Source organism: Oncorhynchus keta, chromosome 14 (genome assembly GCF_023373465.1).
Source record: "Oncorhynchus keta strain PuntledgeMale-10-30-2019 chromosome 14, Oket_V2, whole genome shotgun sequence".
Classification (NCBI taxonomy): domain Eukaryota; kingdom Metazoa; phylum Chordata; class Actinopteri; order Salmoniformes; family Salmonidae; genus Oncorhynchus; species Oncorhynchus keta.
In genome coordinates this window covers 40,244,472-40,264,089 of record NC_068434.1, presented here as the reverse complement: position 1 = coordinate 40,264,089, position 19,618 = coordinate 40,244,472, and the positions used below count along the sequence as shown (strand labels likewise).

Genomic DNA, 19,618 nt, shown 5'->3' with positions numbered 1-19,618 from the left:
TCCTCCGCTCTCTCCACTGGCTTCCAGTTGAAGCTCGCATCCACTACAAGACCATGGTGCTTGCCTACGGAGCTGTGAGGGGAACGGCACCTCAGTACCTCCAGGCTCTGATCAGGCCCTACACCCAAACAAGGGCACTGCGTTCATCCACCTCTGGCCTGCTCGCCTCCCTACCACTGAGGAAGTACAGTTCCCGCTCAGCCCAGTCAAAACTGTTCGCTGCTCTGGCCCCCAATGGTGGAACAAACTCCCTCACGACGCCAGGACAGCGGAGTCAATAACCACCTTCCGGAGACACCTGAAACCCCACCTCTTTAAGGAATACCTAGGATAGGATAAGTAATCCTTCTCACCCCCCCTTTAAGATTTAGATGCACTAATTTAAAGTGACTATTCTACTGGATGTCATAAGGTGAATGCACCAATTTGTAAGTCGCTCTGGATAAGAGCGTCTGCTAAATGACTTAAATGTAATGTAAATGTAAAGAATAGCTTGAAGAATATATATTTTTTCTAAAGTGCAAATATTGTACAATCCAGGTGTGCAAAGCTCTTAGAGACTTACCCAGAAACACTCTGGGTAAGGTGATTCTAAGATATACTGATTGACTCAGGGGGTTGAATACTTGTCAAATCAAGATATATTACATGCTGACCACACCGCTCGCATAGCAAAATAAATGTTACTCAATCATTGCACCCACACTGCTCGCACACGTGAAGAAGCGTCTGCGTAGCCAGGCACTAAAATAGAACCTGGTTATATTTGTGACGCAAGAACCGCTGCAAGTCCTGCCTCTCCCATCTCCTCTTTGGTTTATAGAAGCACCAGTCCAGTTAGTAGTGCACCTTACAGTTGGTTGTCAACTGTCATATAAAGTCCAAAGAAGAAACAGCCTGAAGGAGGAGAGATTTAATTTCTAATACTCGGTTTACTCTTATCTGTGGATTAATTGTCCAAGTAGAGGACCTTGTGCATTTCAGGTAAAATAACAACCCAATGTTTATATCCCAGGACAAATGATCTTAGAGCAGCAAGCTAGCTAGCTAAATTGCCATAAATGTTTTTCGACCTGTCCCCAAATTAATATAGCTGGATCAGAGTTTGTTTTTATATTTCAACCTGCGTGTCCTGATCGCGTCTGGTGTGGGTGGACAAAATCAACATGCGCTCGATGGTGGACGCACGCACGTGAGCGGTCTGGTCAGCATGATAGTATTATATATTTTACAAACGTTATCATTTTTCTTCCAGTTTCAAATTAGTATTTGGTGTAATCGTTAAAAAAAAAAACTTTAACAAAAAAATGTCAATGGGTGTGAATACTTTCTTAATAAGGCACTGTAGGCCATTTTTGTGGTCTACACACCCAGTTTACCCAGAATAATCTAGCTAACTAACTAGAGGACACTGACCCCAATTCACATGCTCTGCCTTGAGAAGAGCAAAGGTATGACCACGAACCAAAATGGCAGCTATTATTAAGGTTTTGACTATGCGATGTAACAAAAGACTTAGCAAACTTGACCCTGAGCAACATTCAGACATGACATAATTCCACGTGAGAGCACAGCAGAGTGGATGTCCCTCAATGGGCTTGAGAGGTAAATACAGAGCGAGAGATGTCTAAATTAAACATGGCACACTAGTCCAGCAGGGTCAGACACACATCACCATGTTATACAGTTGAAGTCGGATGTTTACATGCACTTAGGTTGGAGACATTAAAACTTGTTTTTCCACCACTCCACAAATTTCTTGTTATCAAACTATAGTTTTGGCAAGTCGGTTAGGACATCCACTTTGTGCATGACAAGTCATATTTCCAAAAATTGCTTACAGACAGATTATTTCACTTATAATTCCCTGTATCACAATTCCAGTGGGTTAGAAGTTTACATACACTAAGTTGTGACTGTGCCTTTAAACAGCTTGGAAAATTCCAGAAAATTATGTCATGGAACTAGAAGCTTCTGATAGGCTAATTGACATAATTTGAGTCAATTGGAGGTGTACCTGTGGATGTATTTCAAGGCCAACCTTCCAACTCAGTGCCTCTTTGCTTGACATTGTGGGAAAATCTAAAGAAATCAGCTAATACCTCAGAAAAAAACGTTGTAGACCTCCACAAGTCTGGTTCATCCTTGGGAGCAATTTCCAAATGCCTGAAGGTACCACGTTCATCTGTACAAACAATATTATGCAAGTATAAAACACCATGGAACCACGCAGCTGTCATACCGCTCAGGAAGGAGACGCGTTCTGTATCCTGTTCTGTGAAGGGAGTAGTACACAGCATTGTACCAGATCTTCAGTTTCTTGGCAATTTCTCGCATGGAGTAGCCATTATTTCTCAGAACAAGAATTGCCTGACGAGTTTCAGAAGAAAGTGCTTTGTTTCTGGCCATTTTGAGCCTGTAATCGAACCCACAAATGCTGATGATCCAGATACTCAACTAGTCTAAAGAAGGCCAGTTTTAATGCTTCTTTAATCACAACCACAGTTTTCAGCTGTGCTAACATAATTGCAAAAGGGTTTTCTAATGATCAATTTGGCTTTTAAAATGATAAACTTGGATTAGCTAACACAACGTGCCATTGGAACACAGGAGTGATGGTTGCTGATAATGGGCCTCTGTACACCTACGTATATATTCCATTAAAAGCCGTTTCCAGCCTCAAGTCATTTACAACATAAAAAATATCTACTGTATTTCTGATCAGTTTGATGTTATTTTAAATGAACCAAAAACAAGGAATTTTCTAAGTGACCCCAAACTTTTGAACGGTAGTGTACCTCTGCCGCTTTGCTCGCCTTCAAACACAACACAGGGAATGTCCTCCTGCAGCAGGATCTAAATAAGGCCGATCGTATTTATCCTCTCCTTTCGAGTGCTCTGGAATAGACTCACCAAGCAGTCGCCAAACCTGATCCCCAACTTTTTATTCACTCCTCCGCTTCACCCCAATTCCGATTCTCCTTTTTCATTGGAAGACTCAAGGAGAGGGGGAAATTGGGTCAGTAGGGTAGAATCACCTCAATACTGAAGTAGCCTCGGTCTACGTAGTCTCCAAGGAAAAGATAACGTGTGTTGCTGGGCGAGCCTCCCACTTCAAACAGCTTCATTAGGTCAAAGAACTGGCCGTGGACATCTCCACACACTAAGGACAAACAAACAACACTGTTAGGGAAGGAAACAAATAGGTCATTATCCTCTAGTACAGGAGAGACATGGTCTGATATGACAATACTTTGATATGCACAAGAGTGAGAGTAATTTCAGAGTCACCCAATTCTGTCTATGACAAAGTAATCTATTTATATACAGCAAAGACATGTAGGCCTATTTGCATGTGATTGAGGCTGTGTGTGAGCACTAGCATGGTGCAGAACAGAGATGCTAAGCTGGACCAGGACAGTAAGGACAGCTGTGTGAAACTGGGAGTTCAGTTCAAAGGCATTTGATGACACCCATAACTCAGGCCAGCAAAATGGGTCCACTCCAATACACCTTCTGTCAACAGATACAGTTAACAGTTGTGTGGTACCATGGCATAGTGCCCAGGCATGTGCTGTGTTTACTCTGGGCCTGGTTGGGCACTATTCCATGGCACTGTGTGAATGTCTGTCTGCTGGGTGACAGAGAAAGAGAGTTGTGCATGTACTATCCTCACTCACTCAGCATGTGTGTAGGCCAGAGGGAGCAGGCTAGCCAGCAGAATACCACCCTGCATCCCAATGCTGGCTTGCTTCTGAAGCTAAGCAGTGTTTGTCCTGGATGGGAGACCAGATGCTGCTAGAAATGGTGTTGGAGGGCCAGTAGGAGGCACCCTTTCCACTGGTGAATGTTTTGTTATCCCAATGCCCCCAAGCAGTGATTGGAGACAATGCCCTGTGTAGGGTGGCGTCTTTTGGATGGGACGTTAAACGGGTGTCCTGACTCTCTGTGGTCACTAACTATCCCATGGCACTTATCGTAAGAGTAGGGGTGTTTACCCCGGTGTCCTGGCTAAATTCCCAATCTGGCCCTCATACCATCCCGGTCACCTAATCATCCCCCCCTCTCCCCGGTAACTATTCCCCAGGTCGTTGATGTAGATGAGCATGTGTTCCCAGTCAACTCAACTGGTAAAATACATTTAAAAATAAAACCCTGATGGAACCAGTCTAATCCCTGCGTTCTCACCATTCTATTTCACTTGTGCAGTAAAACAATGGAGAGATGGTTTCACCAGCCGAGGAGAGTTACGTTTTATGAGTCGTATGTACGGTATACACATGGTATATTCTGTCCAATGAAATGCTTACTTGCGGGGTTCCTTCTCAACAATGAAACAATAAGAAATAATAAAAGGATAGTACGAACATAAAGTAAAAGCCTCAGTAGAATAGAATACAGTTGAAGTCAGAAGTGTACATACATCTTTGCCAAATACATTTAAAAACTGTTTTTCACAATTCCTGACATTTAATCCAAGTAAAAATTCCCCGTCTTAGGTCAGTTAGGATCACCACTTTATTTTAATAATGTGAAATGTCAGAATAATAATAATAGGAGAGAGTGATTTATTTCATATTTTATTTATTTCATCACATTCCCAGTGGGTCAAAAGCTTACATACACTCAATTAGTATTTGGTAGCAGTGCCTTTAAATTGTTTAACATGGGGTCAAACATTTCAGGTAGCCTTCCACAAGCTTCCCACAATAAGTTGGGTGAATTTTGACCCATTCCTCCTGACAGAGCTGGTGTAACTGAGTCAGGTTTGCAGGCCTCCTTGCTCGCACACGCTTTTTCAGTTCTGAGGTCAGGATTTTGTGATGGCCACTCCAATACCTTGACTTTGTTGTCCTTAAGCCATTTTTGACAACTTTGGAAGTATGCTTGGGGTCATTGTCCATTTGGAAGACCCATTTGCATCCAAGCTTTAACTTCCTGACTGATGTCGCTCAATATATCCACATAATTTCCCTCCCTCATGATGCCATCTATTTTGTAAAGTGCACCAGTCCCTCCTGCAGCAAAGCACCCCCTCATGATGCTACCACCCCCGTGCTTCACGGTTGGGTGTTCTTTGGCTTGCAAGCCTCACCCTTTTTCCTCCAAACATAACAATGGTCATTATGGCCAAACAGTTCTATTTTGTTTCATCAGACCAGGGGACATTTCTCCAAAAGTATGATCTTTGTCCCCATGTGCAGTGGCAATCCGTAGTCTGGCTTTTTTATGGCGGTTTTTGGAGCAGTGGCTTCTTCCTTGCCAAGCGGCCTTTCAGGTTATATCGATATAGGACACGTTTACTGTGGATATCGATACTTTTGTACCCGTTTCCTCCAGCATCTTCACAAGGTCCTTTGCTGTTGTTCTGGGATTGATTTGCACTTTTCGCACTAAAGTACGTTCATCTCGAGGAGGCAGAACGTGTCTCCTTCCTGAGCGGTATGATGGCTGCGTGGTCCCATGGTGTTTATACTTGCGTACTATTGTTTGTACAGATGAATGTGGTACCTTCAGGCGTTTGGAAATTGCTCCCAAGGATGAACCAGACTTGTGGAGGTCTACATTTCTTTTTCTGAGGTCTTGGCTGATTACTTTAGATTTTCCCACAATGTCAAGCAAAGAGGCACTGAGTTGGAAGGTAGGCCTTGAAATACATCCACAGGCGCACATCCAATTGACTCAAACACTCTACTTAGTGTTTGTAGACTTCTGACCCACTGGGTAAAAGTGACAATCTGTCTGCAAACAATTGTTGGAAAAATGACTTGTGTCATGCACAAAGATGTCCTAACCGACTTGCCAAAACTATAGCTTGTTAACAAGAAATTTGTGGAGTGGTTGAAAAACGAGTTTTAATGACTCCAACCTAAGTGTATGTAAACTTCTGACTTCAACTGTACATTTTTGTGCATAAGTGTAATACAGGAAGGCACAATTTATAGTCCAATATTTACATGTCTTTTGGGGAAGGGGAAATTGGGGAAATTATTTAGCAATCATAAGTCTGGTTGCAGCAGTTGATGTGTGTGTGTGCGTGCTAACGTGTGGAGAATCAGATCAGGTGGTCAGTCCAGTTCAAGAGTTCAGCAGTCTTATGGCTTGTAGATCAAAACTGTCTCTGAGCCTGTTGGTATCAGACCTCATGCTTCAATAAAATGTGCAATAAATATGCAATAAAATGCAAATTAATTACTTAAAATCGTACAATGTGATTTTCTGGATTTTTGTTTTAGATTCCGTCTCTCACAGTTGAAGTGTACACATGATAAAAATTACAGACCTCTACATGCTTTGTAAGTAGGAAAACATGCAAAAATCGGCAGTGTATCAAATACTTGTTCTCCCTACTGTATGTCTCAAACGGACTAATAAAGTACTATTCTTCCCTTACCTGTGATGGGTGCCTCTACCTCCAGCATGCATTTCTCCTGTCTCAGGATGTTGGCGCCGTCGTTGATGACCCGGAGGGCCACCTCTTCCTCCAGCCGGCCCTCCTTCACTAGGTGGGTGCGGAGCGTCTCCGCGTTGGGCTTGCCATCCTCAAACAGCTCCTTCATAGAGAGACGCTGCTGGGGAGGGTACGGCACGGCTTGACAGGGGAAAAGAGGGTAAACAATATTAAGGATGTGTCCCAAAAAAAAGCACCCTTTTCCTATTTAGTGCACTACTTTTGAGCAGGGCTTTGGTACAACCTAGGTCCACTGGGTCCCACCCACAGAGATTTCTCTTGCATTTAGCTTTAATACCTCCATGAGTCAGTCAGAGTGCAGTGATCTACAATGCATTATGTCTGACAGTGTTCTACAGATTGCTCATTTGTGCTGGCAAACCGCATACTATCTAAACTCAGCAAAAAAAGAAACATCCCTTTTTTAGGAATCTGTCTTTCAAAGAATGTGTAAAAATCCAAATAACTAAACAGCTCCTCATTGTAAAATGGTTTAAACACTGTTTCCCATGCTTGATCAATGAACCATAAACAATGAATGAACATGCACCTGTTGAATGGTCGTTAAGACACTAACAGCTTACATACGGTACGCAATTAAGGTCACCGTTATGAAAACTAAGGACACTGAAGAGGCCTTTCTACCGACTCTGAAAAATACCAGAAGAAAGATGCCCAGGGTCCCTGCTCATCTGCATGAATGTGCCTTAGGCATGCTGCAAGAAGGCATGAGGACTGCAGATGTGGCAAGGGCAATAAATTGCAATGTCCATACTGTGAGACGCCTAAGAAAGCGCTACAGAGAGACAGGAGGGACAGCTGATTGTCCTCGCAGTAGGAGACCACGTGTAACAACACCTGCACGAGATCAGTACAGCCGAACATCACACCTGCGGGACAGGTACAGGATGGCAACAACAACTGCAGAGTTATACCAGGAACGCATATTCTCTCCATCAGTGCTCAGACTATCCGCAATAGGCTGAGAGAGGCTTGACTGAGGGCTTGTAGGCCTGTTGTAAGGCAGGTCCTCACCAGACATCACCAGCAACAACGGGACTATGGGCACAAACCCACCGTTACTGGATCAGACAGGACTGGCAAAAAGTGCTCTTCACTAACGAGTCACGGTTTTGTCTCACCAGGGGTGATGGTCAGATTCACGTTTATCGCCGAAGGAATGAGCATTACACCGAGGCCTGTACTCTGGAGCGGGATCGATTTGGAGGTGGAGGGTCTGTCATGGTCTGGGGCGGTGTATCACAGCATCATCGGACTGAGTTTGTTGTCATTGTAGGCAATTTCAATGATTTGCGTTAAAGTGAAGACATCCCCCTCCTCCTTTGACCCCCTTTTGTTCAGGGACACATTTTTTCCATTTCTTTTAGTCACATGTCTGTGGAACTTGTTCAGTTTATGTCTCAGTTGTAGATTCTTGTTTATGTTCATACAAATATTTACACATGTTAAGTTTTCTGAAAATAAACGCAGTCGACAGTGGGAGGACATTGCTTTTTTTGCCGAGTTTACATACATACGTCAACACAAATTCGCCTAGGGAGCCCACATCTAAGGCAATAAAACAACAATAACCCATCATGTAGTAATTTAAGACAAACTGATGGAAAACCGTTCCCATCTGCATCCAGTGTCTACCCCAGCCATTAATAGATTCTATGGCAGCAGGCAGCCGCATCCCGTGGTAGGCTTGTCAGTCAGTGTCAAATTGCACACCTGGCCCGGGCGGTAATCTGTTCTACAGTCCCACAATCCTTTGCATAGTGCAAAAGGTTGCTATCGTGTAAAACCCTTTATTGTTTTAGATACTGGACTCTCAGCTGTCAAAACAATTATAAGAGAGAAATGTCCATCTTTTGTTTTGTTTTTTTTTTTAACTAGGGGAAATTGTAGTGATGAGGGTAAAAATACACAGTTACATCACAATATTATTTTGGACAATATTATATAGATACTTTGACTATCAATAGCATTAGCTAGTGCTAGTCGACTGTACCTGCACCAATACACTGGTATTTTTCATCCTATAGCTTGTTCTCTTTAAATAGTGAGCCAACATGTTTTCAGCACTTATTTCCATGACTGATCAAAACTCGTTTTAAATTATGCCTCTCTCGTGTCTCGGCAGCTGACAAACACAGACAGAGTATACAAAACATTAAGAGCACCTGTTCTTTCCATGACAGAATGACCAGGTGAATGCTATGATCTCTTATTTATGGCACTTGTTAAATCCACTTTAAATCAGTGTCGATTAAGGGGAGGAGACGGGTTTAAGGGATGATTTTTAAGCTTCGAGACAATTGGGACATGGATTGGATATGTGTGTCATTCAGAAGGTGAATGGGCAAGACAAAAGATTTAAGTGCCTTTGAACGGGGGATGGTAGTTGTTATTTTCACGCTCAACAGTTGCCCATGGTCCATGCCCCGACGAATTGCAATACATATTGTATTGCCACCTAAGTATCATGATAATATCGAATTGTGAAGTCCCTGGCAATTCCCAGCCTTGCTAAATTGCGTAGCAACTAGAGGTCGACCGATTATGATTTTTCAACACCGATACCGATTATTGGAGGCCCAAAAAGGCCGATACCGATTAATCGGCCAATTGTTGTTGTTTTTTTACGCATTTATTTGTAATAATGCCAATTACAACAACACTTATTTTAACTTAATATAATACATCAATAAAATCAATTTAGCCTCAAGTAAATAATGAAACATGTTCAATTTGGTTTAAATAATGCAAAAACAAAGTGTTGGAGAAGAAAGTAAAAGTGCAATATGTGCTATGTAAGAAAGCTAACGTTTCAGTTCCTTGCTGAAAACATATGAAAGCTGGTGGTTCCTTTTAACATGAGTCTTCAATATTCCCAGGTAATAAGTTTTAAGTTGTAGTTATTATAGGAATTATAGGACTATTTCCCTCTATACCATTTGTATTTCATTAACCTTTGACTATTGGGTGTTCTTATAGGCACTATAGTATTGCCAGTGTAACAGTATAGCTTCCGTCCCTGTAGTTAAGCGCACGCTAACTAGCTAGCCATTTCACTTTAGTTACACCAGCCTCATCTCGGGAGTTGATAGGCTTGAAGTCATAAACAGCGCAATGCTTGACGCACAACGAAGAGCTGCTGGCAAAACGCACGAAAGTGCTGTTTGAATGAATGTTTACGCACCTGCTTCTGCCTACCACCACTCAGTCAGATACTTGTATGCTCAGTCAGATTATATGCAATGCAGGACACGCTAGATAATATCTAGTAATATCATCAACCATGTGTAGTTAACTAGTAGTTATGATTGATTGTTTTTTATAAGATAAGTTTAATGCTAGCTAGCAACTTACCTTGGCTTACTGCATTCGCGTAACAGGCAGTCTTCTTGTGGAGTGCAACGAGAGAGAGGCAGGTCGTTATTGCGTTGGACTAGTTAATTGTAAGGTTGCAAGATTGGGTCCTCCGAGCTGATAATGTGAAAATCTGTCGTTCTGCCCCTGAACAAGGCAGTTAACCCACTGTTCCTAGGCCGTCATTGAAAATAAGAATGTGTTCTTAACTGACTTGCCTAGTTAAATAAAAATAATAATTTAAAATTGGCAAATCGGCGCCCAAATATACCGATTTCCGATTGTTATGAAAACTTGAAGTCGGCCCTAATTAATCGTCTATTCGGATTAAAATCGGTCGACCTCTAGTAGCAACACCTGCAAGCAATTAGAAAAAATTATGACAATGATGCTGCTTTTAGGTGTAGACTATACTACTACTATACGTATGGAACTTGGAAGTGGGTCGGCAGTTGGAATACAGGAAGCAACCATCTCCATTCCTTAAAACAAAAAAGCAGTGTGTTTTCATTTTAGAATTCAACAGCCAGCCACCCAGACAGACAGGGTCGTGATAAGGCTTTTACCACATATTTGTGCCCAGGCTATTATTTCCAGTGTGGCAGGTACTGTAGGTAGGGCCTAACATTCCCTTCGTCCTGGTTGTTACATTGGTAGCAGGTCAATTGACCTCGAAGCTTTCATAGAGCCACAGTCTATTCATCTAACCTACTACTAGCACAGGGGAGTAAAGACTAGAGACATTGGTCTTCTTTAGAAAACAATGACCAAATCAGACACATCGAATCAATCTTAGATCTTCTGTCTCTCAACTCTAGCCTGCAGGTGAATGGAAATTGTATTACTGTCCCACCTAGTATGACAAAGCATGAGCATACAATGCATCAACAATGAGCTTAACAGGGCTCTAGACTTTTTCCAACAATGGTTTTCAGTTGATGGCACCAGCACATGATATGGTCGCACCAATTTTTCACCACTGCAAGGTGATTAGCGAAATGCTTGTGCTTCTAGTTCTGACCATGTAGTAACATTTAACAAGTAATCTAACAATTTCACAACAACTACCTTATACACAAAAGTGTAAAGGAATGAATAAGAATATGTACATATACATTTATGGATGAGCGATGGCCGAACGGCATAAGCAAGATGCAGTAGATGGTATAGAGTACAGTATATACATATGAGATGAGTAATGTAGGGTATGTAGACATTATATAAAGTGCCATTGTTAAAAGTGACTCGTGATACATTTCTTACATCCAATTTTTAATTATTAAAGTGGCAAGAGATTTGAGTCAGTAAGTTGGCAGCAGCCACTCAATGTTAGTGACGGCTGTTTAACAGTCTGATGGCCTTGAGATAGAAGCTGTTTTTCAGTCTCTCAGTCCCAGCTTTGATGCACTTGTACTGACCTCGCCTTCTGGACGATAGCAGGATGAACAGGCAGTGGCTCGGGTGGTTGTTGTCCTTGATTATCTTTATGGCCTTCCTGTGACATTGGGTGGTGTAGGTGTCCTGGGGGCAGGTAGTTTACCCCCGGTGATGCGTTGTGCAGAACTCACTACCCTCTGGAAAGTCTTATGGTTGTGGGAGGAGCAGTTGCCGTACCAGGCGGTGATACAGCCCGACAAGATGCTCTCGATTGTGCATCTGTAAAAGTTTGTGAGTGTTTTCGGTGACAAGCCAAATTTCTTCAGCCTCCTCCTAAGGTTGAAGAGGCGCTGTTGCGCCTTCTTCACCACGCTGCGTCTGTGTGGGTGGACCATTTCAGTTTGTCCGTGATGTGTACGCCGAGGAACTTAAAACTTTCCACCTTCTCCACTACTGTCCCGTTGATGTGGATAGGGGGGTGCTCCCTCTTCTGTTTCCTGAAGTCCACGATCATCTCCTTTGTTTTGTTGATGTTGAGTGTGAGGTTATTTTCCTGACACCACACTCTGGGGGCCCTCACCTCCTCCCTGTAGGCAGTCTCTTCGTTGTTGGTAATCAAGCCTACCACTGTAGTGTCTTCTGCAAACTTGATGATTGAGTTGGAGGCGTGCATAGCCACGCAGTCATGGGTGAACAGGGAGTACAGGAGAGGGCTGAGAAACCTTGTGGGACCCCAGTGTTGAGGATCAGCGGGGTGGAGACCAGACACCTGTGTCCCATAATGTGCCTGCATTCCATACAAAACCAGGCTAATTATGACAAGCCATATTTTAAATTAGCATGCCCTTGCAGGGCTTGACATTCAGGTATATTTGCCAGTGGCAACCCAGGCCAGTGCCAACTGAAAGCTATTGCCCAGAATGAAAAAAAATATATATATACTGCCCCGGAAAGTTTGCAGCATTTAAATGTATGTTTAATTTGTGGGCTGAGCAAGTAGCCTGTAATGACCTACCCTCCATACACACAATTACATTTTAACTTGACAATATCATATTTACAATTGATTGTTTGGCAGAAAAAGTTTGCAATCTCAAAAAAGGAGGTTATTGTTAGCGATTTTGAACAGTCACTCTACAGTTGTAGGGCCCTATAAAATAAGTTTGATAGTTCGGTAAATTTTGTTGTATTTTTCTCCAGATCTCAGAGTTTTATCAGGTTTTTGCTCTCAAAATAATTCATAAAATAGTCCACAACCATGCCGAAACCAGATCAGGAGACCACTTTTGAGGTCTGGTAATAATCCCCCCTCAAACATGTGGAGGGTGTAGCTGCTCTTTAATTTAATTGCACGCATAGCAAGAGACTTGTTTGGCTAGCAGTGTTCTTGTACTGTACAATGTAGACTAGAGGTCGACCGATTAATTAGGGCCGATTTCAAGTTTTCATAACAATCTGTAATCTGCTTTTTTGTAGCCGATTACATTGCACTCCACGAGGAGACTGCGTGGCAGGCTGACTACCTGTTACGCGAGCGCAGCAAGAAGCCAAGGTAAGTTGCTAGCTAGCATTAAACTTATAAAAAACAATCAATCTTAACATAATCACTAGATAAACTAGTAATATCATCAACCATATGTAGTTACCTAGCTTGTCCTGCATTGCACATAATCGATGCGATGCCTGTTCATTTCTCATCGAATCACAGCCTACTTCGCCTAACGGGTGATGATTTAACAAGCGCATTCGTGAAAAACGCACTTTCGTTGCACCAATGCATACCTAACCATAAACATCAATGCCTTTTTTTTTTTTTTATCAATACAGATGTATATTTTTAAACCTGCATAATTAGTTAATATTGCCTTCCAAAATGAATTTCTTTTAACTAGGGAAATTGTGTCACTTCTCTTGCGTTCCGTGCAAGCAGTCAAGGTATATGCATATGCAGCCGTTTGGGCCACCTGGCTCGTTGCGAACTGTGTGAAGACCACTTACTCCTAACAAAGATGTAATTAATTTGCCAGAATTGTACATAATTATGACATAACATTGAAGGTTGTGCAATGTAACGGCAATATATACAGAACAGTTCTGTATTTCACTAAAATAATAAACGTTTTGTTTTTGAAAATATAGTTTCCGGATTTGACCATATTAATGACCTAAGGGTCGTATTTCTGTGTTATTAAGTTATAATTGGTCTATGATTCGATAGATCAGTCTGACTGAGCGGTGGTAAGCAGCAGCAGGCTCGTAAGCATTCGTTCAAACAGCACTATTGTGCATTTGCCAACAGCTCGTAGCTGTGCTTCAAGCATTGAGTTTAGTTTAGTTTATTTTTACAGGGACAGTGCACATTAATCAACGTTTCAGTAAAAGTGCCAGTTTTAGCCAGCCGGCTAATTTTCAACCGCAGTCCCTGGGCAGGTTATTAAAAACATCAACTCCCGAGATTAGGCTGGTGTAACCGATGTGAAATGGCTAGCTAGTTAGTGGGGTGCGCGCTAATAGCGTTTCAATCGGTGACGTCACTCGCTCTGAGACCTTGAAGTAGTTGTTCCCCTTGCTCTGCAAGGGCCGTGGCTTTGGTGGAGCGATGGGTAACGATGCGTCGAGGGTGGCTGTTGTCGATGTGTTCCTGGTTTGAGCCCAGGTAGGGGAGAGGAGTGGGACGGAAGCTATACTGTTACACTGGCAATACTATAGTGCCTATAAGAACATCCAGCAGTCAAAGGGTTAATGAAATGGTACAAATGGTATAGAGGGAAATAGTCCTATAATAACTACAACCTAAAACTCTTCCCTGGGAATATTGAAGACTCATGTTAAAAGGAACCACCAGCTTTCATATGTTCTGAGCGAGGAATTTAAACGTTAGCTTTTTTTACATGGCACATATTGCACTTTTACTTCTCCAACACTTTGTTTTTGCATTATTTAAACCAAATTGAACATCTTTCATTATTTATTTGAGGCTAAATTGATTTTGATGTATTATATGAAGTTAAAAGTGTTCATTCAGTATTGTTGTAATTGTCATTACAAATCAATTTTATTTATTTACTTATAATTATTTTTATTTTTTTTTAAATAAAAATCGGCAGATTAATCAGTATCGGCTTTTATTGGTCCTCCAATAATCAGAGTTGAAAAATCATAATCGATCGACCTCTAGTGTAGACTACATGCGATGGCAGAGTTTGAAAACAAATGCCCCGCGATTGATACAAATCATCATGGTATCATTCTGCCAGGTACCCCTACTTTTTAGAAAACATTTAATTGGGAAGGTGTTTTGGAAAAGCCTTTAGAAATGTTCATTCAAACAGCGCATGATGACAATTGCACAAGATTCAACCAACACTTCGGACCAAACTTCTTTAATAAGCTACCTGGTCTGCATACAAATTGTGGCACACATTGCAGTTTCAATAAAACTTGATAATAAAATAAGGCTAATTGTGAATCAAAAACTAACATGACCAGCAACAAAATGTAAATCACTGGCAACCAATAAAAAAAACATTGGTGTTGCACTGCCAAGTTAAAGGGACGCAGCTTTGAACCCTGCTTAACACACTTACTAGAAACTGGAACCAGCCACGTTGGGTGCGTGAGCATTGCAAAATAAATGTACACATGGGCATTTCCGTCAAAGGACCCATGAGCATAAACATGTGAAGTTCATAGGGGCATATACAAATTGGGTGTCAAACTAAAGCGAAGAGTCTATATTTTGGGAGAATGAAAGCATGGATACATTTTTCAACCATTTTCCAGCTTAAAAATTAGGCATAAGTAAAGGCTTTGGTTTCTGGATAAACAGATGGAAAAGGGATCTTTGAAAACATTTACCAGAAAATGTCTTAACTTCTTTGGGATAGGGGCCGGTATTTTGACGTCTGGATGAAAAGCGTGCCCAAAGTAAACTGCCTGCTACTCAGGCTCAGAAGTTAGGATATGCATATAATTGGTAGATTTGGATAGAAAACTCTAAAGTTTCTAAAAACTGTTGAAATGTCAGAGCATAAACAGAACTTAAATTGGCAGACGATACTCAGAGGAGAAAGCATCCAGGAAAATGTAAAAAAAATTGATCACGGTTTCTATTGGTTTCCTATAGGAAACTAGAAACTATATTAGATTTCCTATAGGAAACTAGAAACTAGATTTGTGGCATTTAGTTGCAGTTTCTATTGCTTCCACTAGATGTCAGAAATTGGTTGATGTTTTTCCTTTGAGAAATGAAGAAGCAGAATGAGTGTAGAGCCAAGTGTTTGGTGAGCGCGCCAGGTCTCGCGCGCCAGGTTGATTTTATCCTCTATTGAACACTTTTTTCCATCTTAAATGTAATAGATTATTTACGTTTTAAGATACCTAAGGACGGATTAGGAAAGTTGTTTGAAATGTTTGGACAAAGTTTACAGGTAACTTATTAGATATTTTGTAGTCATGTTGGGCAAGTTGGAACCGGTGTTTTTCTGAATCAAACACACCAAATAAATTGACATTTTGGGGATATAAAAAAAGGAGTTTATCAAACAAAAAGGACTATTTGTGATGTTTCTGGGACATATTGGAGTGCCAACAGAAGATCTTCAAAGGTAAGGCATGAATTATATCGTTATTTCTTGACTTTCGTGTCGCACCTGCTTGGTTGAAATATGATTTAATGTGTTTGTATGATGGGGTGCTGTCCTCAGATAATCTCATTGTTTGCTTTCGCCGTAAAGCCTGTTTCAAATCTGACACGGTGGCTGGATTAACAAGAAGTTAGGCTTTATTTTGGTGTATTGCACTTGTGATTTTATGAAAGTTAAATATTTATAATATTTGAATTTGGCGCTTTGCCATTTCACCAGATGTTGTCAAATCGATCCCGCTAACGGGATTTGATCCCTATGAAGTTTTAAAAAGGTATCAGAAATACACCAAAACACAATGTTGACAGAATGAACCCTGCCAGCTAATAACACTTATATTTTGTTTTGGATACATTGTTTACCTTCAGTAAGTTTAATAAATATTTCATTGTAATTCAATTACCAAAAACCCACAAGATATTTCTAATTTACCTCTCTCATGAGGGAGAATAATGAAAGTTCACAGAAGTAACAAGTAACTGTAGAGCTACCAAATGGTGATTTTACTGATAATAATACATAAACAAGTGATAAATGTGCAATTCCGCTACCAATTACCAAACAAATCAGTAATGGAATTAATGCAACTGAATTGGCTACAATGGGAAATAATAAGTCATAAACCACAGTTTGGTCACCAACTACTGGCCTCCCTTCCAGTGGCATACTGTTACAGTGCAGTCGGAAAGTATTCAGACCCCTTGACTTTTTACACATTTTAAATTTGATTCAATTCTTTTCCACACAGCATGCTGTTGCCACTACCGTGCTTCACTGTAGGGATGGTGCCAGGTTTCCGCCAGACGTGACGCTTGGCATTCAGGCCAAAGTGTTCAATCTTGGTTTCATCAGAGCCGAGAATCTGGTTTCTCATGGTCTGAGAGTCCTTTAAGTGCCTTTTAGCAAACTCCAAGCGGGCTCTCAAGTGCCTTTTACTGAGGAGTTGCTTCCGTCTGGCCACTACCAGTGCTGCAGAGATGGCTGTCGTTCTGGAAGGTTCTCCCACCTCCACAAGAGAAACTCTGGAGCTCTGTTAGAGTGACCATCAGGTTCTTGGTCCCTCCCTGACCAAGACCCTTCCCCCCGATTCCTCAGTTTGGTCAGGCGGACAGCTCTGGAAAGATTCTTGGTGTTTCCGAACCTCTTCCATTTAAGAATGATGGAGGCCACTGTGTTCTTGGGGACCTTCAATGCTGCAGACATTTTTTGGTAACCTTCCCCAGATCTGTGCCTGTACACAATCCTGTCTCGGAGATATACAGACAATTCATTCAACCTCGTGGCTTCGTTTTTGTTCTGACATGGACTGTCAACTGTGGAACCTTATATAGACAAGTGTGTGCCTTTCCAAATCATGTCCAATCAACTGAAATTACCACAGGTGGACTCCAATCGAGTTGTCGAAACATCAAGGATTTTCAATGGAACCAGGATGCACCTGAACTCAATTTCAAGTCTCATAGCAAAGGGTCTGAATACTTATGTAAATAAGGTATTTCTCTATTTTAAAAAAATAAAAATACATTTGAAAAAAAATACAAATAAAAACTTTTCGCTTTGTTATTATGGGGTATTGTCTGTAGATTGGAAACATTTTTATTTAAACCATTTTAGAATAAGGCTGTAATGTGGAAAAAGTCAAGGGGTCTGAATACTTTCCAAATGCACAGTATTTTCAACTCATAGCGGTTTTCTTTGTCTTTCTGTTGTCTGGTGGTCAAACCAAGAGTGTTAAAACAGTCTTGAGTATGGACAACCCCCCTCTCTCTCCAGTTAATGCCACCTCTCCCAGCTCTTTGACACCTACCCATGAGGCCCCTCGCTTTCCATTTACTGTAACCAGCATCGTCACCCACTGAGCACTGACCGACACCGTATGTCCATGGATGTTGAAATCTGGTCAGTCCACCCTGGCCTTGATAATGTCCACAGATGGACCGGACCAAATCTGAACCTATCATAGTTGTATGTTTGGATAATACAGTACTCTACAGTGACTAGAACAGTGCAGCACTGTACAGTACATTCTAATACAATAACACAGTACAATACAGCACAGAAAAGTAAGGTTTATTGTACTGTACTCAACTACACTGAACTCTACCATACTCTGCTCTGGTGTGCTGTATTGTACTGCACTTTTCTCTACTGTGCTGTCCAAACTTGTGAAACATGAGAAGATATGCATTTATGTGTTGTATAGATCAGGGACCCATAATGTAATTCCTTTATCGTAATTCCGTTTCCGGGTGTAAATCCACTTCTCTTCAATAACCAAAAGAGATTTTTTTCAAACTCAAGGTGCCATGTCATTGTTGACACATTCTTTCTGCAGACAATTTTATTATTATTATTATTATTATTATTATTATTAACCATCATTCCGTTACCAAAGTTGGTATCTGCACAGTTCTTGCACTAAATACGTTTTAGACTTTTTTTCTGAGGAAATTGTTAAAAGTAGTCCTTGTGCATAGTTAAACTTGAAATCAATGATTTTTGTTTGGCATACATTTTAAAGTAAAAAAAAACTGAGTCAAAGCTCCCCGAGTGGCGTGTCACTGCAGTACCTGGTTCGAATCCAGGCTGCATCACATCCGGCCGTGATTGGGAGTCCAATAGGGCAGCTCACAATTGACCCTGCGTCGTCTGGGTTTGGCCGGGGTAGGCCGACATTGTAAATAAGAATTTGTTCTTAACCGACTTGCCTAGTAAAATAAAGATTACGATAAAAAAAATGTCATTTTCTACCGTGGAATTGCCCACATACAGTACATGTTATTCAGTAATTTCATCCAAACTGCTCATGCGCGCTTCTACAGGATTCTGCGTAGCCAGGCGCTAAAATAGAAATCGGTTCTTTTTTAGACGATTGATGCCCTGCAAGTCCGGCATCTCCCATCTACTCCTTTTTTTTTTACTCCTTTTTTGTAATATCCAAATGGGTAGTTACAGTCTTGTCCGTACTGGAGTTGCAGCGATGGGACTTGGGAGAGGAAAGGTCGAGAGCCGTGTCCTCCAAAACACGACTCTGCCAAGCCGCGATGCTTCTTGACAAACTGCACACTTAACCCGGAAGTCAGCCGCACCAATGTGTCGAAGGAAGCACTACAACTGGCAACCGTGTCAGCGTGCCTGCGCCCAGCTCGCCATTTTAACTTACGTGCCATGAATGCGTCTGGTGGGGATGGACAAGAATCAAAATGTGTACAATGACACATGCACAGAGACGGTTTGGTCAATGTGTTAGGATCACATACACATTCCAGGCCCCATGTCTGGGGTGTAGGGATGCACATTTCTGTCAACGTTGCTACAGACTGCCTCCACATTTCTATGGTTGGATTTTGGCAAGGCTACTTTGAAGCAAGGCAAGACATTCCTCATTATTTGAGGTAAAGCAAAACGTTCACGTTTCAAACAATTATACTGCATCCAGCTCACATTGAAAGTGGTGGGTGATACGCTGACAGGTGTATGGTAGGCAGGTATGCACGCTAACGACAAATAGGAAGCAAGCTTTAATTACAAGTTGAGAAATAAGAATAGTAGCTCTTTTTAAACCGTGGCCATCAAAAAAGTTTAAACCTATATAGACCGATAATGTATTGTCAGCGTCAAACCGGTTAACTGTTCAACCTATGGGGGCACTATGTCATTATTGGATAAAAAGACCGTTTTAAGCGCAATATTTTGTCACGAAAAGATGCTTGACTATGCATGGAATTGACAGCCTTGGAAAGACAAAACTCTGATGTCTCCAAAACTG

General features: G+C 41.5%; 1 protein-coding gene across 7 annotated transcripts in view; it reads right to left on the bottom strand.

The window, feature by feature from the left end:
- Positions 1–19,618, bottom strand: part of LOC118393418 (serine/threonine-protein phosphatase 2B catalytic subunit gamma isoform-like) — a 75,791-nt gene that overhangs the window by 48,662 nt on the left and 7,511 nt on the right. For all 7 annotated transcript variants that reach the window (XM_035786065.2, XM_035786067.2, XM_035786064.2 and 4 more), the window contains exons 2-3: positions 6,395–6,592; positions 3,039–3,163 (exon numbers count right to left, since the gene is read on the bottom strand). In XM_035786065.2, the coding sequence (XP_035641958.1) occupies positions 3,039–3,163; positions 6,395–6,592 (323 nt within the window). The remainder of the gene's footprint in view (positions 1–3,038; positions 3,164–6,394; positions 6,593–19,618) is intronic.